We start from the raw sequence: 24,017 nt of genomic DNA, 5'->3' as shown, positions 1-24,017 counted from the left end.
CATTACAGACAGGGGTGGGGAGTTCAGACTTCCTAAGAGTCTTAATAGGAGCTGTGCCTTGGTGCTGCGGATTTAACATTTGTGTCCCCCGCACCCCAAATGCCTATGTTGAAAACCTAATGCCTGAAGTGATGGTACTTGGAGGTGGGCCTTTGGGAGGTGCTTAGGTCATGAGGGTGGAGCCCTCATGAATGGGATTAGTGCCCTTGTAAAAGAGGCCCTACAGAGCTCCTTAGTCCCTTCCACCATGTGAAGACACAGGGAGAAGTCTGCAACCTGGAAGAGGGCCCTCACCCGACCACACTGGCACCCCGATCTTGGACATCCAGCCTCCAGAACTGTGAGCAGTGAATTCCTATTTATAGGAACTATAAAAAGGATTAATAGGGTGGTCTATAAACCACCCACTCTGTGGTACTTTGTTATAGCAGCCCAAATGGACTAAAGCACTAGGAAGACTCCTCGGATGGCCATGGCCTTACCACAAGGACACAAAGAGATGTGCCCAGAAGACCTGAACTGACCTGTCCCGCAGACCACGAGTCTGGTCTCCCTCCAAACCTCCAGTGCCCAGCAGGGTGCGGGCAGCCAGCAGGCTGGCCTGACCCGTCCCCCCGAGGGAGGGCCTCCCCGCCCGGCATCCTGTGCTCTGTGCTGCCCGCCACACACCTGCATCCCCACCCTTGCCCGCCACCTCTCGGGGGAGGGGGCCTGCGCTCAGACTCGCTCCCCACTTGCGAACCTTGCTTTTCAAACTCCTCAAACAGGGTCAGGCTGGTGATGCTGGGTCCCGTGAAGATGATGTAGTTCTTCCCGGCTGCGGACCGGCACAGGCTCCTGGCCACCATGCTGTGCAGCTGCGGCTTGTTCTTCAGCGTGTCCAGCCCATCGGGGCCCCCGCCTTCCTTCAGGTGGACATAAATCTGCATCAGAAACACACAAGGGTCAGTGAGCTCACAGAAGGGTCGGGCAGGGGTCCAACCATTCCGGAAGCACAGGCTTCCGTCTCCAGGCCGGGTGTGTGGGAAAGCCACCCCTCCTCGGGCTTCTGGTTCCACAGTCCCCACCAATCCCAGCATCTCCATGGCCCACAGAGGCCACCAGTCACTCCTAAGGCTGCCCATCAGCCTGGTGCCTCAGCCCCAGACTCCGCAATTTAGAAATGTCAAGGTAAAGAAGGAAAAGGTCAAACTGTTACAAGTAATGAATCTGGCAGCTGAGGTCAAAAGCAAACACCCCCGCCCTATTCTGAAGCACAGGAGCCACGTTCACAGTAAGCAGAGGTAAAGGCTACTTCACCTGTAAGAGATAAACATATCCATGCACTTTCTGTTTGAATACAGCTTTTTAATTCACAAAGCACATCCACAATTACCCCCTTACTCTTTACAGGAATCACCATGTGGGCAGAAGGGGTAATACTGACTTCATACTGCAGAGGAGGGGACAGGATCAGGGATTTAAAACTCACCTGACGTCCCAGGACCAGCAAGGATATGCTGCAACTGGTACACAATAATTTTAAATTCTGTCCGTGAACATCCTCTAGGAACATCATCCAAGAGGTAGGTGCAGGAAGTTGGAACGGAGTCAAGAAGTGCGTGGTCCTCCCCATGGCTGGCTGAGCCACGCAGAATGATCGTATGGGTATTAACCACTGTCCTCCTTTAGGGAGAACAGCTCTTCTTGGGGAACGTTCTGGGTGCCTCTGCTGGCAGCGGTTCACAGGCGGTGCTCAGCATGTCCGTCACACTGCTCAGGAACCACGCCCGACAGCTGATGGGCGGCAGGGCTCACCCTGACTGTCCTCCGAGGCCCAGAACGGCTGAGTGCGGGCCCGTCCGTGCAGCCAACCGAGGGCAGGTACAGCGGGGACCGGCAGGGCCACGGTACCGCCTTCGGGCAAACGCCGGCGGGTGATCACTCGCAAAATACCGTGTCTGAGGTTACCGAGGCAGACGAACAGCAGGCGGTGTAGGTCTTTCTCTAAAAGCAGCTCCTCCTCGAGGACTAATTCTGTGCCGAATACTCACCTGGGACGTCCCCAGGGAGGACCGACCTGCCCGCAGCCTGGCAGGCAACAGTGAGATCACGCAGCAGGACCCCAACACTTCATTTTGGGGTCTTTTATGCCTTCACTGCCTCATTCCCCGGAGGAACCTCTCTGATAGAGAGTAAAACACTGACACAGAGAAGCCAATCGTCTTGGCCACGTGTCACGTGAGGTTGCGACCGAGCAAGGACATTTCCTCAGAACCCGCCTGCTCTCCTTCAGCAAAGCCCAGTCCTGCGGCTCCCACCATGGGCTCTGCACCAAGGCCAGCTCTGACTCACAGCCCCTCCCAGGTATCCTGCCTGAACTGCTGGCACAGCCACGCTGGGCACTGTGTCCCCAAACCTACCTGGGGACAGTTACTTTTGTCCCATGTGTCCCACGAAAGGCAGTCGTCCGGCTACACACACCCAGGATTCTCACCAGGGAGTAGAAGGTGTGCTGCTGGAGACTCTCAGGCCAACCCTGATGGCACCCCACGTGGCTTCCAAAGGCCCCCCGAGAGACGGGAAGACCATGGCATACTCTGCCCGAGGCAGGCAACATTTCATAGGATTAAATGCAAAATCCTACAACCAAGTTCAAAAACTTAACTGCATCTAGTACAGGATGCAAGAAACATGACTTAGCGAGAATACTTTTGGAAAACAAACAAACACTAAACCCTTGGAGATGGCCAACTGCAGGCCTCAGATACCATGACTGGCCTAAGTGATCTTGACCCGCATTAAAAACCAGGGTGGTGAGCATCCCACCCTTCCCTGGTCACCTCATGACACTGCATCTCAGGGACACCACACTTTCCAAGGCATAAAGAGAAGGGTGGTGGCTGGCATATTAGTTTGCTAGGGCTGCCATGACAAAGAACCACAGAGGAGCACAGAGGACTCTGAGAACTTTTCTTTGGCTAGAGAGCTGTGTCATGGAATGATGATTAAGATCTTTCTAAAGCAGAACCAAGATGAATGTATACAAACAGAAAACAGATCTGCAAGCATCGGAGCCCTTACTAACACTCAGAGCTGTCCAAACACTGAATGGGTGGCCTCAGAGAGGCTCCAGGACAAGCTGGTGGCCCCTCGGGAGGTCTGAGCTTCAACTGCAGAGTGTGTATGCCAGTGTCAGAGGACGGTTCAGAGCCACACAGATGCCAAGTTCAGATGCCCCAGCAAAGCGGCACATGAGACCCTGGAGCCAGCAAGACTAAACGTGGCCATCGCAGGGCAGCCAACACCAGAAGCATAACCTTTCCCTGCTTCAGTCCTAACAGCAAAGGGTGTCGGAGTCTAAATTCAGAGAACACCACTTCTCTCCTGGATCTAATAATACCCTGTTGAGAATCACGTCTTTCTCACCAACCGCTTTCCCAGCTGAGGCACTGCGTGAGCCAGAGCCTTATAAACGCATTTCCAGCAATAAAGTCAGTGTTTTGGAAGGTGGGTTATCCAGGCTCCCGGACATGAGATGCTTTCAAAACATCACCCCCCTGATTTCCCGACCAGACTCAGCTACACAGACTGGTGTCCTCCCCCGTCCCGCCCCCGCCCTCTTTGGAAGCGTGGATGCCCTCGGGGTCGGCGGGTGGGGAAGGGGTGGCACGCAGGGGCGGTGAGGACCTGCCACAGTCCCTGTTGGGACAATGCTGGGAAGGGAACCGGAGCGCCCGGCCAGGGGACAGTGGATCCCTCACATGGCCCCGAGGGACTGGCCTCTTCTGCTCATTAACAAGACATGTACCAAGGTATGTCAGCCAGGAACGGAAGGCAAGGGAGGACTGTCCTGTCTCAGACTCACCCGTCAGGGCAGAAGAGGGCCGAGGCACCAGCTCCCAGTTAGCGGTGATGGTGCAGCCCTTCACAGGACCCAGAGCCGCGAGACATCCCCTGAGGTCGCGTCTCAAAGTACCTCCCCTACTTGCCAGGCCATGGGCAAGGTGATGTGTGCCCCCTTCAGGGCAAATGTCGTCACTCCGCAAAACAGCGTGGCGTCAGGACTGCATTGTGACTTTCCTGGGCCCTTTTGCTTCCACAGGCCTCTTCCTCCGTGAAAAAGTATTTGAAATTATATTTTACAACTGCATGGGCATAAAGAGAAGTATTACACGTCGAAGCACCTCGGGCCTCGGCACTGATCCTGAGATGCTGTGGAGCCGCCGGCCCCGGGCGGGTGATCATATCTGTGCTGTAGCCTCAAGATCCATGGGGCTGTTTTAATTTAAATTACCTGAAATTAAGTACAATGAAAAATTCAATTCCCCAGTCACACTGGTCAGGTACTCAGCAGTCACATGTGCCTAGTGGCTGCCGTGGTGGAAAGTTCCACTGGACGTGCTGCCTTACGCCATCCTTGGCTCACCAGTCTGGTTTTCCAGCAAAGTCTCCATGCCATCACCTTGTGGATGGTTTTCACTACCAGTGTTTTCTCAGGTCACCTCTCGCCATGACCATGGCCAGGAAGGGCTTGTGCACTGAGACTGTTCTCTACCCCGTCTTCTCCAGCACCTTCGGTACTACAGGCCCTTACAAGAACCTTGCTTTGTTTTATCCCAAAGCTCAAATAATCGGTGAGTCCGTCTTTCAAAGTGACGGATTGCGGAGGAAACTCTAATTCGAAAAGACACATGCACCCCAATGTTCAGAGCAGCTCTATTTACAACAGCCAAGACATGGAAACAATCTAAATGTCCATCGACAGATGAATGGATAAAGAAGATGTTGTACCTATATACAATGGAATACTGCTCAGGGACTTCCCTGGTGGCGCAGTGGTTAAGAATCTGCCTGCCAATGAAGGGGATATGGGTTTGAGCCCTAGTCCGGGAAGATCCCACATGCCGCGGAACAACTAAGCCTGTGCACCACCACTACTGAGCCTGCACTCTAGAGGCCACGAGTCACAACTACTGAAGCCTGCACACCTAGAGCCCGTGCTGTGCAACAAGAGAAGCCACAGCAATAAGCAGCCCACGCACCGCAACAAAGAGCAGCCCCCACTCGCCACAACTAGAGAAAGCCCACATGAAGCAAAGAAGACCACCCCCCCAAAAAAAATGCTTTTTTTTTTTTGCAGTACGCGGGCCTCTCACTGCTGTGGCCTCTCCCGTTGCAGAGCACAGGCTCCGGACACGCAGGCTCAGCGGCCATGGCTCACGGGCCCAGCCCCTCCGTGGCATGTGGGATCCTCCCGGACCGGGGCTCGAACCCGCATCCCCTGCATCGGCAGGCGGACTCTCAACCACTGCGCCACCAGGGAAGCCCAGGAATGCTTTCTTAAAAAAGAAAAAAATAAAGGGGGCTTCCCTGGTGGCGCAGTGGTTGAGAGTCCGCCTGCCGATGCAGGGGATGCGGGTTCGAGCCCCGGTCCGGGAGGATCCCACGTGCCGGCGAGGGGCTGGGCCCGTGAGCCATGGCCGCTGATCCTGTGCTCCGCAACGGGAGAGGCCACAGCAGTGAGAGGCCCGCGTACTGCAAAAAAAAAAAAAAAAAAGAAAAGAGAAAAAGATACAAATGAACTTATTTACAAACTAGAAACAGACTCAAAGACATAGAAAACAAGCTTATGGTTACCAAAGGGGAAAGGGAGGGGGAGATAAATTAGGGATAAATTATACACACTACTATATAAAAAATTATCGATAAACAACAGGGAGCAACTGTATAGCACAGGGAACAATATTCAATCTCTTGTAATAAACCACAATAGAAAAGAATACGAAAAAGAATAGATATATAACGGAATCACTTTGCTGTGCTAACACAACATTGTAAATCAACTATACTTCAAAAAAACAACAACAACGGATTGGAGGAGAAGGTGGGCTCTGCAGCCCTCGCATGAGTGTCGTTCCTTGGGGAGAAGGCCAGGGTTTAATCTGATCCAGTTCGTGCCTGATGCACCTACATGGCACTTACATTCTGTATTGTCTCTCCTTCCCTATACGGTAAGGAGGGCTGGGCAAACTAAGCCATTCCACAGAATGAGGAAGGGATCAGCGCCCAGCCACTTGCTCAAGGATACTCAGGTCTGTGACAGATGTCCTGTGCTCCAGCCAATGCCATCCTGGGACACAGCCACTTTCAGCCTGGACAGGATTGAAGCTAGCATCCTGGCCACTGCACAATTAAACAGATGGGTATATGCGCTGCCCAGCTTTTGATTCCACAAGCAAAAGGCACTCTTGTTAATTAATTCTATTCTGAGCCTCATTTTTCAAGCTAATCCAGTTAGTTTTAGGTCAGGAGCAATTCATTAGTACACAGAAAAATTAAAAGTCAAATACGAAAAAAAACCCACAAACGTCAGTGCAAATTCCTCAAGTTCTTTCAACATAAAAAGCATGCCTCAAAATAAGGGAGATCAGTGACAATTTGAGGCTAGAACATCAATCACACAACAATCAAGTTGGGTAAGAAATAGAGACTTGGTTTTTGTCTAAAGGGAGAAAAGTTATCTCCCTGGGGAGAGATCGTACCCTACTGGTCCAGAGAGTGGGCTCTGGGGTCGGGAAGGCTGGGTTTAATCCCAGGTCTGTCCCTTTAGGCTGAGACTTTGGACGAGGTAGGGAATCTCTCTGGGCTTTGGCTTCCTCACCGTGAAACAGGGGCAGGAATACCCCTACCTCCCAAGATGGTTGTGAACAGAAAATGAGCAATGCACGCAAAGTGCTTAGTTGTGGAGCCCAGCCCGCGGCAAGCTCTCCATGGATGCAAACTGTCCTTTTCTGAACTGCAGAAGCAACTCATAATCCACGGATTAGACTGAAGACAGGAAAAGCCTGCCAGAGCAGCTGGTCCAGCCACACCAAGTGTGCGGCCCCTCACAGATACTCCCAGGGTCCCCTGGACACAGCCGGTGATGTGCACGGGGTCAGGCGGCAGGGTCCCCTGGCCTGGGGGCTCCATTTGACTTCCAGCTCCTGAAGCCCAGTGTCTCTGGGGTAGGTGCACTCACTGAGCAGGAGGACCATGCTCGCCATTTAGAACGGCTCTGCCCCTGCCCGGCACCCAACACTCAACCCTCTAGAGACTGTCCAGTTGTCCTCTGCAGGTGGAGCTCCGGCCCTTAACTAAAGCTCCCGCCTGGGTCTCCCAGGCCTCTGCTCTGTGCCCCCCCTCTGCCCGGTGCCCTCCCAGCCGCCACTTCTGGCTCGGGGACCCTGGGTCTCACACTGCAGAGGCAGGCGGCCTGGTTCAACACATTCCAATGGGAGAATTCGGAGCTTTTGACCATACCAGCTTTTTTTTTTCATGAGTAGACTCTTTTCTTTCTTCCCCAAAGAGTCTCAGGGTTCCACGTAATCACCGTAGGTCAACACAGCACTAACTAAACTGTGCACCAGTTTTCCCCCCTTTATTCTCAATCCTTCTGACATTGTAGAGACAGGACAACAGTCTCTACAGAGACAGTTTCCTTCTGCGCCCATGGAAGGGTCGTCACAAGGCTTCCAAGATGACTGACCTCAGTGTCACAGACTAAGAGCCCCCAAGCACCCAGTGACATGGCCTCCCCTGAAACCGGACATGCCCTCTTCTGCACAAACCCCTCCTTGCCCCCCGCGGCTCACTGGGAGCCATGGGCGAGGGGACAGGCATGGGCCGGAGGACCTGCTAGGCTTGGGGCAGCTCTCGGCAGGCCTGTGACACACCAGGAACATTCTCTCCAGTGCACCACACGCCTCTGATCTGGAAACGGCAGTGGTTTTGCAAAGAGAAGGCATCGGCCGTGCTCTCAGAGCACAGAGCTTTGTACCCAAGGAGCAAGTGCGTCTCGGGACGGTCAGAGCCTCACGTCACCAATGATTCCCCTACCTGCTTGTTCCACTGTTGTCAAAACCTGGGGTCACGAAGCCTAAAGATCCTCCAGGGGACCCGTGACAAATGCTCCAGGCTGTGGGAGCCTCCATCAGCCTTGAGGATTCTCCACTGTGGACAGAAACACCGCGGATCACCTGATTCTCCTGAAATGGACACTTCAAAGGCGAGTCACAGAAACTATCTGAGGGGTGTCAAAGACACCCGCCCATGTTTGAAAGAAAATACTGCATGGGCATGCAATGGCCCCGAGCCGGGTCACTGGGTGTCTCCTGCTCCCTCCCTGAAGGGGTCCTGGGAGCGGAGACCGCGGGGTAGGGGGCCGGCCAGCTCTGTGGCTCATGTTCCTGCCTCCACCTATCAACACCTGGAGATCTGGGGTAAATGACTCAATCGCTTCGGTTTTCCCAGGTGTAAAGTAAGGACAGCAAGACACTTGGTCAAGCTTGCATCCTGCTCAGTGGCCATGCTCGGGGCTGGCCTGTGGCGAGTGACACTGGCTCCCCCCTGTCAACTCACACACAGGTCACACTGTACTTAGGAATATTTTTTACTCTTTTTTTTTTTTTTTTTTTTTCGGCACGCAGGCCTCTCACTGCTGTGGCCTCTCCCGTTGCAGAGCACAGGCTCCGGACACGTAGGCTCAGCGGCCATGGCTCTCGGGCCCAGCCGCTCCGTGGCACGTGGGATCCTCCTGGACCGGGGCACGAACCCGTGTCCCCTGCATCGGCAGGCGGACTCTCAACCACTGCGCCATCAGGGAAGCCCGGAATATTTTTTAACTTACTTTTTTATTGAAGTGTAGTTGATGTACAATGTTGTGTTAATTTCTGCTGTACAGCACAGTGACTCAGTTATACACATACATTCTTTTTCATATTCTTTTCCATTATGGTTTATCACAGGATACTGAATATAGTTCCCTGTGCTGTACAGCAGGACCTTGTGGTTTACCCATTCTATATGTAATAGTTTGCACCTGCTGACCCCAACCTCCCACTCCATCCCCTCCCCACCCTCCTCCCCCTTGGCAACCACAAGTCTGTTCCCTATGTCTGTGAGTCTGTTTCTGTTTCATAGATAAGGACAGTTGTGTCATACTTTAGACTCCACATATAAGTGATATCATATGGTATTTGCCTTTCTGTGTCTGACTTACTTCACTCAGTATGATAATCTCTAGTTGCATCCATGTTGCTGCAAATGGCATGATTTCACTCTTTTTTATGGCTGAGTAGTATTCCCTTGCATCTATTACTCATGAATATTTTTCATACTTCCATCTCTCCTATGAGAGAGGCCATGAGGGCTCCATTCACTTCTGGGTCTTCAGTGCTGAGCACAACGCGAATGCCATAAAGTGTGGTTAGGAAACAACATGCACTTAGGTTTTCCTTTGTAGACGTCTTGCTTTCCCATTTATTTTGTAAACTCCTTGATAATAGGGATGTCTCTGACTTCAGAATTTTAAAAAAAAAGCTGGCAAGCCCCTTAGGCTCTAGAGAGGGAAGGCTGAAGAAGACGTGGTCCCTGCCCTCTAGGAACCCAGGGAACCTCAGACACAAAACAGGCTGTGTGAGTTAGGTGGTAGCGGAAATCCCTCTGCAGTGGAAGCAACAGGATAGAGACACAGATACAGAGAGAGTTCTATCCAACTATCCATCCATCTAGCAAGAAATAGAGATATTTATTTCAAGAAATTGATTGCGTGATTACGGAGGTTCGTTAAGTCCAAAATCTGCAGGACAGCCTGGCAGGCTGGAGACCCAGGGTAGAGCTGCAGTTCATATCCAAAGGCCATCTGCTGGCAGAACTGCCGCTCCTTTCAGTGAGGTCAGGCTTTTTCTATTCAGACCTTCAACTGATTGGATGAGGCCCACCCACACAAGGGAGGACAATCTGCTTTACTCCAAGTCCACTGATCTAAATGTTAATGTCATCTAAAAATACCTCCACTGGGACATCCAGAATAGTGTTTGACCAAATATCTGGGTACTGTGGCCCAGCCAAATTGGCATGAAATTACCCATCACACCCTCCGAGCCCTGCTAACGTCAGAGGGTAAAACCAGAAAGGCCGGGTCAGAAAAGAGGTGAAGCAGAGTGGGCATTCACGGGCACCCTGTAACTGCCCCCTTCCCCTCCCAGCCACACCAGAGCCATCTGACAACAGACTACCCGAGAACACTACACGTGACTGCGAGCGCCTCTCCTGCTCGGAATACAGACGGCCCGCGCTGGGACCAAGAGCTGAGCACATACACTGTCCCGGCCACCCACCTGCCCGTAACTGGGAGCCCCAAAGGCACAGCAGGTAGAGCAGCCTGACCAGGGGGAGTGTGACCAGAGTTGAACACTCAACCAGACCAGGGTGCCAGGTGACCCCGCCTCCGAGCTCCAGAAGCATCCATGGTGTATCGGGAGGATGCCTTTGCTTGGGGGGAGTTTACTCTTTCTGGGTGACCGTGTATCATCCCGCAGCTAAGAGAGATGCTCCCAGCTGTTTGGGATGATGAAAAAGTTCTGGAAATGGATAGTGATGATGGTTGCACAACACTGTGATGTATTTAATGCCACTTAAAGGTAAATTTCACATTACGTACATTTCACCACAATAAAAAAAAAAGAAGATACATTCCTTCAGGACAGGCCCACAAGACACAATACAAATCTCACCCCTCACTGCTCCTCGGATGACAGTTTGCCAGACTCCCTCAGACTCTGGCCCCACTCCTACAGGCAGCAGTCTCCTTCCCAGGGCAGTGTGGGTGGCCTCATTTGGTTGTTCCTCGGCCCTGAGCACTGCAGGCTGGCATCGTCATGTGCTGATTCGGTGTTCGGTGCAGGGGGAGACCCCAAGGTAGACACCTTGGATCCGAGGGCTTTTGTGGTGAGTAGGCCTGCAGGGCAGCTCTACAAGCGCCAAGAGGGGGAATGGCCCCACCACGATCCAGGCCTCTCATATGAGATTCTGGAAGGAGGGCTGGAGGAGAGAGCTGAGGACAGACGAGGCAGTGCCACCTCATCACGCGGGACAGTGTCTCCATGCGGGTGTGACTCTCTCTGCAGGGACCGCACCTGCTCTGATGGCTTCTTCCTCCTGGAAACATTTTACTCCCTGCCTCTCGCACTCCCAGAAGTGAAACACGTTAACTCCTTAATTTTCAGGGCGACACAATTCACCTCTTCTCCCACACACCTCCCTGCCGTCTTCTCACGGGTTAGATCACCCAGGACTCTTAAGCACTTTCATCTGATTCTGAGATTCCCCTTCAGATGAATTCAAGACTAGTGAACCCATAAAAGTACTGAAAATACCGGGGCTCCTCTGGACACCCTCCCCGTTAGCAGCACTGTCTGTCAAACTGTGGGCTTTCCCGCCTTGCTCAGGTGCCCTCAGAGGAAGCACTCACAGCTTCTGAGGCCTGGAGCTCCTGGTCAGCTCTCACAATCACCTTTACTGGGACCACTTGAGAAACCACTACCAATCTGGAATGTTTGTTTCCTCACTTAAACCTTGATCTAGAATCTTTCAAGCGGAGCTAATCCCCAATGCGGCCCTACCTCAGAAGCATGCAGTCCAGTCAGCAAACCTTACAGTCTTGGCCGAATGACACTATAAAGCCAAAGCCAGGCCTTGGAATCCACTGTCCCTTCCAGGTATCAGCTGTGTCCATGACAGGGTAACGGAAAGAAACTTATCTGGTCAGCTTTGCGGACCCTAACTGGCAGGTCCCGGGGCAATTCTGTTACCGTGTCACACACAACAGCAAAGCCTCAGTGGCCCGCGATCGCTTTTATGAGTTCATGGTTTCAGGACTCAGCGATCCAGCGGGACATCTGCCCATGGTCAGGGCGGAGAGGCCAGAGGAGAACCACGCACATGCCCTTTCCAACCCCTTCATGCGCCACGTCTGCCGGCCTCCCATCGGCCGGCCTCAGACCTGCTACCAGCGGGAGGACAGCAGGGGGCGAAGGGCCACTTGGGCAGCAGGACGGCCACAGCCTCTTTAGGCTCAGCAACCGGGATTCTCCAGTGGAAAGTTATTTACAAGAAGAATTTATTTGACAAACTAAAATGAAGAAAATGGGCTTGCGTACACCATCCCACAGGTGATGTTAAAAAAGAAGAATCAGGGCTTCCCTGGTGGCACAGTGGTTGAGAGGCCGCCTGCCGATTCGGGGGACACGGGTTCGTGTCCCGGTCTGGGAAGATCCCACATGCCAAGGAGCGGCTGGGCCCGTGAGCCATGGCCGCTGAGCCTGCGCGTCCGGAGCCTGTGCTCCGCAATGGGAGAGGCCACAACAGTGAGAGGCCCGCGTACCGCAAAAAAAAAAAAAAGGGAAGAATCCCAGAACCTTGCAGTAGAAGGGGCCTCACTGATTAGGGCCCCCCATCCTTTCACTCTACAGATAAGGACACTAAGATCCAGGACAATTTGGGAGCCGGCTTAGTTCACACAGGAAGTAGCAGAGCTGGGCTTGCAGCCGGCCCTCAAAACCAAGGAGGGGGCCCCTGAACATTAGCAGCATTGAGCCAACTCATCTGGGAAACGGGTGTGCACACCGCTGCCCCTTGTACCTCACGGCTGGTGTGAGAACAGAGGAGATGCAGGTGTGAAAGCTCGGGGGTGGGAGGCTCCCCCCGCCCCTTGCCCCATGGCTGGATCTGCCTGGGCCACTGCCTAACCAGGATTAGGGTCTAGGGGACCAAGACAAGGGCCAGGATGCTAAAAAGACAACCGTCCCCAGGCCGCATGGGTCCTTCTCAGAGGTGTCCCTCCCTGGTTTGCTGCCACCACAAACACCTTCGTCTCGACCAACGAACTGGGGAGGCCACGGAAGTCCTCACTCCACCTGCTATGGGACAGCCTGCAGCCAAGGGTAGGTACCCCTTCAGCACCTGCGTGCACGGGGCTTCCAGTTGCCCCCGCCACGGCAGAGGCCAGACTGCTTGGGACCGGGAGCTGCCAGCTTCAATCCTGACTTCTAAATTCAAACCCTCAAGCTGCACAAAGCTTCCTAGGATCAGAGAGTTTTAGAAATAAAAGGAAACTTCAAGGTACCAATCCGAACCTTTTATCTGACAGATGGGGATTTTATAGGTTTCACAGAAACTAGGAGGAACCTGTACAGAGAGAGAGAGAGAGAGAGAGAGAGAGAGAGAGAGGGAGAGAGAGAGAGGGAGGGAGGAAGGGGCCTTGCAGGTAATGGTCGTGACTCCTCGCTACTCGTCAAGTTTACAGTAAAAAGGAAGTGATGCCAGATGCACACAGAACCCGCATGCGAACATTCCTTCAAAAGCGGCACAGGCAGACCCCTGGGAAGCCAGAGCCATGACTTTGTACCCTGGTGCCTGGCACGATGCTGCAGGCCGCAGCACTCGGCAGTAAGTATTTATTCCAAGAATGACTGAATGTCATATATATACAGTGAAACGGACTCCCCTGTCCCCAGGGCAGTGTCACTGCAAAAGATACTATCGAGATGGCAGGGGTTGTGTGGGGAGGGAGGGCCCAGGCTGTACGTCCAGAATGTTTCCCGCTGTGGGGTGGGTCTGTCTAGCAACAGCCAGAAGCCTGTGCGTGAGCCCAGCTGGAGAGCCCGGGCCCAGCCCAACCTGAAGCCCCCCGGCCTGCGGGGCAGGGCGGGCTGCTGCTTGGGGCACACGCACCTTCCTTGCCATGGCTCGAGCACATGCGGCGCGGAGATGCTCAGCTGAACCTTCCTATGAATCCTTCCCTGGCTCGGGGGCAGGGAGGAGCTGTGCATAGCCCCTGCGCCTTGGGCCTGGGGCTGCAGCCGGGCAGGGCAGTGAGGGCCCCCGAGTGGCCTGAGCGGCACGGCTGGAGGAACCAGCCCAGCCGGGGCCCGCTTCGCCAGCCCCACCTCTTCCTTCCGCGCACTCAGCATCTGACACTGTTCCCGCAGCAGAGCTCGGCCACCTCTTCAGGGCACAGCCAGGAAGCAGGCAGCAAGGCAGGCTCAGAGGGCCAAGCTCCTGATGCCGTTGCAGGCCTCTGAAGGTGTCCTTAGGACAGAACCCCAGCGGGGTCTGGGGGGGTCTTTCTGGGGTATCACACGGTGTGCTCTCGAGAGCCATGGCAGCGACCTCTGTGCCCACCATTCTGGTGAAGCCTCTGGCTGACACTGTAAGGGCCTGAGCCCTGATGGGTGTTTACAGCTGTTGTTTAACCCCAGGGGCCAGAGCGGGCAGGAAGAACGTGCAGCGGGCAACGCCAGCTAGCCCCGTGCCCCAGCGAGGAAGAGAGCAGCGCAGCCCAGCCTAAGCTGCAGCATCTAGTGAGGCGCGGTGAAAAGGGTAAGTGGGCAAGTTCACCAGGTACCAAACCCTCCCCTGGCCTCCAGGGCCGGCCCCGGGCTCACCTGGGTGATGAAGCCGGTGGAAGAGCACTGCCGGACCCAGAGGCTGAATTTCCGCTTCTTCCTCTTCCGCAGCTCCCGCTCCGTGCACGTGGCAATGAACACAGGGTCCTCATCAATCAGGGGCTCGTGGAGCACCTGCCAGGAAAGAAAAAGCAGAGGTTCTCATGGGAGGCAGAGTGAGCTCAGGAGGGGTCTTCAGGTCTGGGCTCAAATCTAGGCTCTGCCTTTGACCAACTGTGTGACCTTGGCTAAGTTACTTTACCTCTCTGATCCTGAGTCCCCTTGGGTCCCCTTGAGTCTCCTCGTTTGTCTATACCAGTGTTTGGGGGAGGATTAAATGAGAGACTGGCACTTAGCAGGTATTTAGTAAATGGAAATCATCACGACAGTTATTATTATTGGCCTAAGGTCCTCAGTCCAAACTCTCACTTGGGTGAGGGACCTCCAGCAGGGGTCCTGACTTCCAGCTGGACATGCCCGGTGGAGGCACCCACTTCCTTTCAAGGAGAACCTTTCCACTGATGGACGCTCCAACCGTTCACTGATGCAAAGGTGACCTACATCTAACCTAAACCTACTGACCCAACTTCACACGATTCTTTAGGTTCTTTAGGTTTTGCGGACAGCTCTCATGCTGGCCCATGACCTTCTTTTTCCCAGGCTAAACATTCTCTTGTTAAAAACTCTTCCTGAAATGACCCAGTTCCCGCATTGCCACAACCCAGCCTCTGGCTCTCCTCTGGGTCACCATGTCCTTTCTGACGTGGGACTCCCCAGGCAATTTTTAAACTTACTTCACCTATTTCCACTTCTCGATGGCACGGTGACAGGACTTTTTCAATGACAAGACAATAAGGTAAAAAGAAATGGCATAAAAACAGGTTCCAAGGGTGCCCCAAGTTTTGTTGCTTCAAGCTAAAGCTTTGGGGGGAACTTCTGGGTAAATTTTAGGAACCTGCTACACTTCCCTTCCAATCCAATTTCAAGCGTCCTTACGGATTGGTACGTACGTGTGTGGTTCACTGAAATGAGGAATGCTGGAAATACTACGATTCCAAGAACTCTTCACAAAACTCCAGATCAGGGGCTGGGCCACTGCCTGCTGTAAATCAAGATTTCCCAGAACCTGCCGTGCCCCTCACTGATGTGCTGTTCGGGGGCTGCTTTTGGGCTACAAGGTCCCCACACAGACCACACGGCCCCCAAAGTCTAATACGTGGCCACTGACAGAAAAAGTGTACCCGTGCCTGCTCTCCATCAGGGCCTTTCAACTTGAATGAACAAACTAGTCACCTGGGAATCTTATGAAATGTGGGTTCTGTTTCGGAAAGCTTGGGGCAGGGCCTGAGTTTCTGCATTCCCAGCGAGCTCCCAGGTGATGTCAGAATGTGGCCTGATGAGGGCAGAACAGGGGATAACACTGACCAAGTGTGAGATGGACAGTGGCTTTCCACTCTCCTATTAATGTTACCTCGAATTCCACTTAAGAACTAACTGCCCTGCAGCATTGGGTCTTAGGTGTGCATACCAGCCCCTTCAGTGTTCTGTTGTTGGAAGGGGGGGACATTAAGCCCGGCCTCCCCTGCCTTGAGCTCACGAAGGGGAGGCTGGAGAGGCCGACCTCGTGCCTGGCTCCGTGCGGCTCCCCAAACCTTCAAAAGCCCATGTGGAACCACTGTAGCAGGATGGCCACGTCCCACACACGGAGGGTCAGGCGGGTGGAGCGGGAAGTGAGGAAGATGCGGCCCTCTCTCTGCTCTCCAGAAAGCCAACGTCCTCTACTCCACCTGCACTTATCACAGAATCCCGTTCAAGTTTCTATTTAATCACATGCTTCACCAAAGCAAAAGACCCAGCAGGAACGCCTGGCCTTCCATGGCTTCTCCTCTTTTCTACTCTCATTCAGGCATGTGGAACGGGTCACAGCTGAGCGCAGCATGGGGTAGGGTGCTCTCCAGAGCTCCGAAAACTGCCCCCTCCTCTGCCAGGCTGTCGTCGGCCAGCACTGCTGTCACCCAGCTGTGTGTTCTGAGTCCCTCCCGGTAGGACGAGCTCAGGCTGGGGGGGCAGTGGTTATGTAGGGGAGACACGGCAGCCATGTATTGACTTCCAGGTCCCTCCCCCGACCCTCCTTTAACTAATCTGCCCCCGGGCTTGAGGAGATGCAGCATCTCCCCATTTAGTAGCTGTGTATAAACACTCGTGCGTGGGCGCACCCTGCTGCTGGGGTTACTAATGGAGTCCGGAGGCTCTGTAAGCTCCTCCCAAAGGGTCACATTTGCTGGAGTAAAAAGGCTCCAGAGACTGCAGGGCAGAGGGTGCTGTGTGCCGTGTGCCGAGGTGCGGTGTGTGCATGGAGGCGACGCAGAGCCGTTCCCCGGAGCCTGGAGCGGAGCCTGCTGGGGGATGGAACGGGGACTGTTCCCACTGGCCTCAACAAGCAGAGTGAAGATGGGTCCATGGAGCCCTGAGGCCTCGGGGTGGAGGACTGCAACTTGAAAACACACCTTCTCCTTGAATGGAATGTTCCAGAGCCAACAGGGATTTCAGAGAAGGAGAAGCTGGAAAGCCAGGAGACCTTGAGGGTTGCCTTTATTTTACTTAACAAAGCCGTATATGACCCTGATGTCTCTATGTGTAAGAACGAGGCAGCCTCTGCAGCAGCAAGGCTAAGGGCGTGCGCGTGTGTGCCCAGAGCCGCCCCTCGACGGCCCGTGCTGGCGGGACCACCAGCCCACAGGAAGGCCCGAGCATGCTCCAATCCACGCTGCACCTTCTGGTCTCACCTCCTTTGGCTGACCCTCCTCACGCAGAGCTGGCTCAATGGGGTCCAGAGTCGGGAGGAAGACGAAATTCCAGGTGATTACCAGCCCACTGGAAAGCCAGTCCCAGGGACTCTGACTTCCCCTCTGCCTCGTGTTCCTGTCTGGTGGGTGGACTCTACCGGGTACTGTTTGCCCCCCAGACTCCCTCTCCACCTTCCTACCCTGCGCTGTGTGCTGGTGGCCAACCTCTTATAAACCGCACGCCCCAGGGCCCTGCCCCCAGCGCCTGGCTTGTGTGGCCACGAGGGAGGGATGAAGGAGAGATGGGAGCCCATCCTGCCTGCCCGCCTGCGCCATCGGGCTGCAGCCGTCGCTGCCCCGCTCCGCTCCTCAAGAAGCACAGGCTCACGGCGGCTTCCTGCTGTTGCCAGACCAGGTGTTCGCCACTCTGGTGATGCCCTTAAACCCTGACTGTCCACAGTCCCTGCTTCCAATTCTCTGCAACTGCCCTTCTGGCACATAGCATTTGTTTCCTGCTGGGATCCTGACGAACACATAGAGCACGGGATGGAAAATGGTAGCAACGAGAGCACATACGTTTGCAAATACAAAGGTAAAAATAAAAATTAAATACAAAGTAAAATTTAGAAAAGAAAAAGCAGGGCCTCCCTGGTGGCGCAGTGGTTGAGAGTCCACCTGCCGATGCAGGGGACACAGGTTCGTGCCCCGGTCTGGGAAGATCCCACATGCCGCGGAGCGGCTGGGCCCGTGAGCCATGGCTGCTGAGCCTGCACGTCCAGAGCCTGTGCTCCGCAACGAGAGAGGCCACAGCAGTGAGAGGCCCGCGAACCGCAAAAAAAAAAAAAAAAAAGTAAAAGCAAAGGTCGGGGGGGAAACCCCAACGTGAGCAGAGAGCCGAGAGCCCTTCCCCAGACTAAATCTCATGTCAGCCCCTCTTTTCTCAGTCTCATTGACTGGACGCAAAGAAAAGATGTGGGCAGCAAGGATAAAGTGACCGTCTCTCCAGGGTCTCCCCTCGTACCCATCTGAGCCGTACGACGCAGGAGGGCAGAGCTGCCGCCCCAGACACCTGCCCCCCTCATGGCACCCATGTCTGCGGCTGGGAGGGGGTGAGGCCACACAGCTCAGAATTCGCTAGTGGGTGCTGCAGTGTGCCCACGGGCTAAACGGACCCTGGGGACACACACACAGGCATGGCGATCGCCAGGGACACAGGTCTCAGGTGTCTGGTGCTGCAGTTCCAGAAGGGTCAGGCTGCCTGGGGCCAGCACACAGCAGGCACACAACAAACATGGGTGTAATCACGGGTACAGCTCATCTAGGGGCTGTTAGGACCCTGGGCAGCCTTTTCTTTAGGCTGTTAAATATCAACCACCCGTGGAGTTGCCTGGTTGACTCTGAGATGTTTCGTCTCAGTGAGCTCACAGCCCTCTCCAGCAGCTCTTCAAATGTTTGATGCCAAGGATGGCCAGAATATTGTTTTTTCCCCTTGCAACCCAGCCAATGTGTCTCTGGTCTGGCTCATTTTCAACCAAGCAAATATTCAGAGACACAAACAAAAAAACCACGCCCAGCCCTGTACTTGGTCCTGCAGGGCCTGTTATAAGGCAGGGCGTGTGTCCCCAAAGACCCCACCTCCTGGTAAGAAGGAAGGTGAGTGACAAGACAAAACGGCATTCGTTGCCCTGTGAATAGTCGGGGGATTCGGGAAGCCTGGAGTCACACGGGGTCCTGGAGATGGGAAACTTGCAAAGGCAGAGAGGAGGGAACACCTCCCAGGAGTCAGAAGACACATCACAGACACCTGGAGACCTCATGAGCCGGCACATTCACAGGACAGCAGAGCAGAGACGGGAGAACCATGCAGGGACTGCGGACCTGACACAGGACACTATCTTCCCCACAGAGACCCTGTGCCGTCCAGCTGTGCAGAGAAGGTGAGTCAGGGAATTAGGAGAGGATCTCAAAGAGAACAGTGAAAAGAACTTGAGGCTCGTGAGGAAGGCCTTTAAGGAGAAGCACAAGGAAAAGCAGGTGGGTGGGTGGGTCTTTACGTGTACAAATAAAAGAGAAGTAAGATTTTGTCTCCGTGTGGAACAGGTCAAAGGGAACTGGGCTCACGTGGGCCAAGAACCTCCTGATGTTTTCCTTAGAGAAATTTCTAGAAAGAGCCACCTCCTCAGTTTCCAGACCAGCAAAGCAACTTTGAGGACGATTCTGAAACTGTCTCACCACAGCCAAATGCGATTGCCCCAGCCAACCAGAAGGCCGGGGCTCGGGAGCTCAGAGCACACACAGCCTCCATTTAGGAAGCGAGGAAGGTGAGGGGCCATTAACAGCCAGGGCCGGGGCTCGTCACCTCCAGTCCAAAGGCGCCCGGCTCTCCACCCGGGCCAGGGGACCCCAGCACCTGAGCCACTCCGACGGCCTGAGGACGGCTGCCACCCCAGACTCGTTCCCTTCACCCCCTAGAAGGCCTCTCCCCTCCTTTCACCACCAGCAGATAAGCACATACTCGGAGGATACAAGAAAATTAGCATTACCCTGAGCAAACCATAGTTTACAAAGAAAGTGTAATTAAAGGAGAGGGAGCATGAGGGAAAAAGAGGAGGGAAACTGCATCTCGGAGCAAAACGCTGAATGTGGTTTGGAGCTGTTCCTCCATCAGCTCCCTCGATCGGACGGGGATGGATGGGCTGGTGGCCTGGGGGACAAACAGGGATACCCCAGAGGTGACCTCGGGGTCAAGGCAGGAGGAGAGGATGCCAAGGTCACTACCCACCGTTTCCCCAACCCACTGCCACCCCTGAAGGCACGGCCCTGGCTGGCGGCCTCACCTGGGTTTGGGAAGGCCTGAAGGCGGCGTCGAAGCCATTCTGCAAGGAGTCCAGGAAGGGCTGGACCTTGTAGAGGCCGTGTGTGGTCTGGCTGGAGCGGAAGGCCACGACGTGGAAGTACTTGAGGATCTTCTCGAAGCGGGCCTGGCTCATGACCAGGGCAAGGCTGCGGTTGCTGTAGAAGCCGCCGCTCCAGATGCTGAGGACGGACTCACAGTGGGAGGTGCTGGTGGAGATCACGTAGCCCAGGAACGCCTTCATCTCCGGCAGCGTCACGTCCACCCAGGCCCCGTCACTCCCGAACCGCTCCTGGAACTTCTTGGCGTACAGGTTGGTCTGCACCACCATGCTCTTGAGGACGTTGTCAGGGACGAAGAGCTGGAAGAAGTCCACGGCACTGGCGCTGGGCGGCATCTTCCGGATGGGACCTGGGCAGGCAGGCCAAGCGCCACTGCTACGGCCACTGGGTCCCCCCGAGGCCTCCGCCCGAGCGCCACCTTCCCTCCCGAGAGGAGCCCAAACACACACCCCGAAGAGTCCTGCCCCCCAGCCCTCCCCCGACAGGACACGCCGCCCCGCGTTGCCCATGCCCCGCTTCCCCACTGCGCCCTGCACACGGCCCCGCCTCACAGATCCGGCAGATCCCGCAACACCGTGGAAGAGAAAGGCACACGGGGAGAAGAGTGGAGGGCACCCGCCAGAGACACACCGAATTCTGAATGGAGGAGCTCGGCGTGGCGCTCTGGCTCTCGTCTCCTTGTAAGTTAAGGTGACTTTAGAAATAAGAATGCTTTCACCACTCGGGGCCCGAAAGATTCCGTTCAAGTGAGATGGTAATCTATTAGGTGCTGTCTAGGTGGTGACTCTAAATTCATTGGTAAATAAATCTGAAGGGGCTTGTTTAGATAATTTCACCAATGCAACGAAAACCTCACAGTTTTTTACAAATGCAAGGACAGCCTTTTGAAACACACACACACATCCTTAAAGAGACATGGCTTTCAACTCCATGTAAGCCAGGCTAACGGTATGTAGAGACTTGAAGGGGACAAGCTTTGCTTCTACTGCATCCTTCTAGTGACTCCTAATAAAAGCTGTGCACGTTCGTTGGAACCTTAAAACTCACCCCCAGCCCACCCCCAACTTTTCTCTACGACTGATTTAGGCAGCCTCTGAGAAACAACTTTTCTACAGCAAAATTAAGACTGACAGTGTACATGAGGCATCCCAGGTCTTAAACGCAGACGGACAGGTCTGCAAGGCGCAACCCTAAATTTCCTGCTCGCTCACTGCACGGCCTTCGATAGATTTCTTCATCTCTCCCGTTCATAAAATGGGCACAGTAACAGCTGCTTTGCCAGGCTGTCGTGTGGGGCAGGAGGAACGGGGGACGCAGGGGATGCCCCGGGCACAGTGCCTGGCCCTACGGAGGTACCTATGACTGGGTAACCTTTACCGAGACATTATCCAGAGAAACCCATTGACGGCAGGCTGAGGGCTTTCGAATGCTCTAACTGCCCTCATTTTACAGAGGAAGAAACCAAGGCCCAGAGAGCAAAGTGACCACCGTATTCTCTTTCACCAGTCGTTTCTTGGAAGGGCTCCAGGAGGTCCTGGTGCCGTGGGCACCGGCCCCGGCTGACCTGACAATGAGGCCGGGAAGCCAGCTCCACGGACGCCCTGATTGAAATCATTTTATTTCCGCAAACCTTGCAGTGGGTGACGCCATAAATTATTCAGCGGTAGCTTTCAAAAAGGAGGAAAACCAGCATTTTAATGGCTACATCATGCTGAGTAAGCAGAATGAAATTTTCTCTTCCAAAAGTTATGTTTAAAGTCATTTTGCCTCTCAGACCATTTCCAAGTGAATTCACACGGCAGACTCGGGCCTGGCCAACCGCTGAATGAAGAAACCGGGAAGTAGCTGATACCCCCCTTATCTGCTTAATAATCAGGCCCCGGAGGTGGGCAGACCCCCAGCCGAGATAAGACTCTCTCCCTTCTGATTCAGGCATCAAGAGCTTTTCTGGGTATTAACCTGGGAAGCAACGACCCGTCCTGCAGGTGAGGACGCAGCCCAAGGCTGCCCACCTCTAAGCGCCTTAGAGCGGCTTCGTCCCACCGGGCCTAGGTCCGGTCACCCTGCCGCAGCTGTGAACGGCGCCCCTGCCGCCCTCCGGGTGTCCCATCCGACCACAAGGGCCCTGGCTGTCTGCAACGGCGAGCACACAGCTCAAGCCGGGTGCGCCGTCCTCATGACCACACAGCCTCCCTCCGCCTCCGAGGTGGGCAAAGGAGGGTCACAGAGCACAGCCAGAAGCAACTCTGGAGGGAGAGGACACCCCACGCTGCCAAAAACATAAAGGCAGCGTGGGACAGGGCTGGGGGCGGCCCTGGGGGAGAGGGGACGCCTGCCCAGGCTTATCCTGGCGTCCAGCTAATAAACTCACACAGCCGTCTCCCTCCCCTCCCCCCTCACGCCCACCCACCCCATCGTGTCACCACGCGGCTCCCTCAAGGCCCCATCACCACCACCCACCTGGCTCCCTCGGCCTCCAGGGGACCAAACCCAGGATGTGGCAGCAGGCCTGCAGATGCGGGGCCCCGACAGCCGCTCAGTGAAGCTCCATCCCCCAGAGACGCCCCAGCCCACCGCATGCAAGGAAACCCTAACCCCCCTTCTCAGCAGCGGCTACAAAAGCAGATGTTCTGTTTGGAAAGGGGACAGTCACTCGAGGGTGGCAGGGAACCACCGTTCAGTGAAAAACGTCGTGGTGACCCTGGGAACAGAAAGGAGTACGAGCCGTATTCCCTCCCCAGGGCTTCTCGATGGGGTGAGGGGAGCAGGCCACGGAGAGTGACCCGGTGACGTCGGGCTGGGGAAGGCTGGCCCATGAGGGGACTCCTGGGTCCAGGAGGCTCCCCAAGGGGCCACGCGAGCTGGGCTTTATGGGTGGAAAGTCATCAACCCCGTGGGGCGGGGGTGCGGATGTTGCAGGGTATTTCGGGCAGAGAGAACGTCTCGTGCAAAGGCCCCAGGAGGAGGGTAAGCGGCTCGAGGTGTTGAGGGGCACGGGACCTGGGTTGGAACCGGGCCTGGCCAGTGAAGCACCGTGAGCACGACAGACCACACTTCAGGGGGTCCTCGCTGCCCGCAGAGTGGGGGAGGTCTGGGCTGCTCCTGAAGTCACTGAGACCCGGCGGGGACCCAACGGAGCGGGAGGGGTGGCCATGGCCCGTCCCCATGCTTCTCTGGCTCCTCCCCTGGTCCCCCTGCCGGTGTGCTGGGCACGGGCACGGACTACAGGTGAGGGGGCAGTGGGGATGGCCTGAGACAGGGAGCCTCCATCCAAAAGCGGCCACATCACTGATCACTTCCACTGGTACCAGGACTGGCACAGAGGCTGACACGTTAAGCTAACGGTGTCTGGACCGAAACCCCAGGTCCCCCACAGCGCCCCCCGCCCTCCGCTCCTCCCCAGCGGCCCCCCAGTCCAGACACCTGGACCACCGTGCATCCCGCGCCTCCTGCGGCCCACACCCACCCCTGCGGCACGTCCTGCCACCCTCACCGCCACACCATGCCCACCAACCAGCGCGTGCAGCCCTCCCTCCCACGCGGCCGCTGCCTCTGGTCTGGATGATTAAAGCAGCCTCCCGCAAGGGCATCTCCCCTCCCCAAATAACTGACAGCAACAGGGAAATTATTTTAAAGACACAAACCGGATCACAGTACCCCCCTGCATAAGGAAAACGCCCCCATGAGTGCCCACTGCACTTAACGCAGAGCCACATTCCTCCCCGAGAGCTCAGGGTTCGGGGCCCTGCAAGCCCCGCCCCCAGACTCGTCCTGAGCCACGCTGCATGCCAGGCAGGTGCTCGGCTCTTCGGCGGAGCTGGTGTCAGGACTGGGCCCCGGCACCTCTTCCCAGCACAGGGCCTGCGTCCGCGCCGGCCCGTCTGCGGGGGCGAAGCCCTCCTGGCCGCTAGATTCACTGAGCATCCCCAGCTGTAGGCTTTCCTGCCCACGCAACTGCAAGCTGACCGGTGCCGGGCTTCTGTCTCGGTCCCCACTGGGTCTCCCTCCGCGTGCTCATCAGCGTGCGGTGGTTTTCTTGGGGACTTACCCTTGCTGTGGCCGGTCT

The 24,017-nt window shown here is 55.3% G+C and overlaps 1 protein-coding gene across 2 annotated transcripts in view; it reads right to left on the bottom strand.

Annotated features, from left to right (window-relative positions):
- Nucleotides 1-24,017, bottom strand: part of PGBD5 (piggyBac transposable element derived 5) — an 83,901-nt gene that overhangs the window by 11,527 nt on the left and 48,357 nt on the right. For both annotated transcript variants that reach the window (XM_059053325.2, XM_067025744.1), the window contains exons 2-4: nucleotides 19,873-20,300; nucleotides 14,250-14,384; nucleotides 743-923 (exon numbers count right to left, since the gene is read on the bottom strand). In XM_059053325.2, the coding sequence (XP_058909308.1) occupies nucleotides 743-923; nucleotides 14,250-14,384; nucleotides 19,873-20,300 (744 nt within the window). The remainder of the gene's footprint in view (nucleotides 1-742; nucleotides 924-14,249; nucleotides 14,385-19,872; nucleotides 20,301-24,017) is intronic.

This window comes from Kogia breviceps, chromosome 2 (assembly GCF_026419965.1).
Source record: "Kogia breviceps isolate mKogBre1 chromosome 2, mKogBre1 haplotype 1, whole genome shotgun sequence".
Taxonomy (NCBI): domain Eukaryota; kingdom Metazoa; phylum Chordata; class Mammalia; order Artiodactyla; family Physeteridae; genus Kogia; species Kogia breviceps.
Note: the sequence above shows the minus strand (reverse complement) of the source record. Positions and strands in the feature narration are given on the sequence as shown.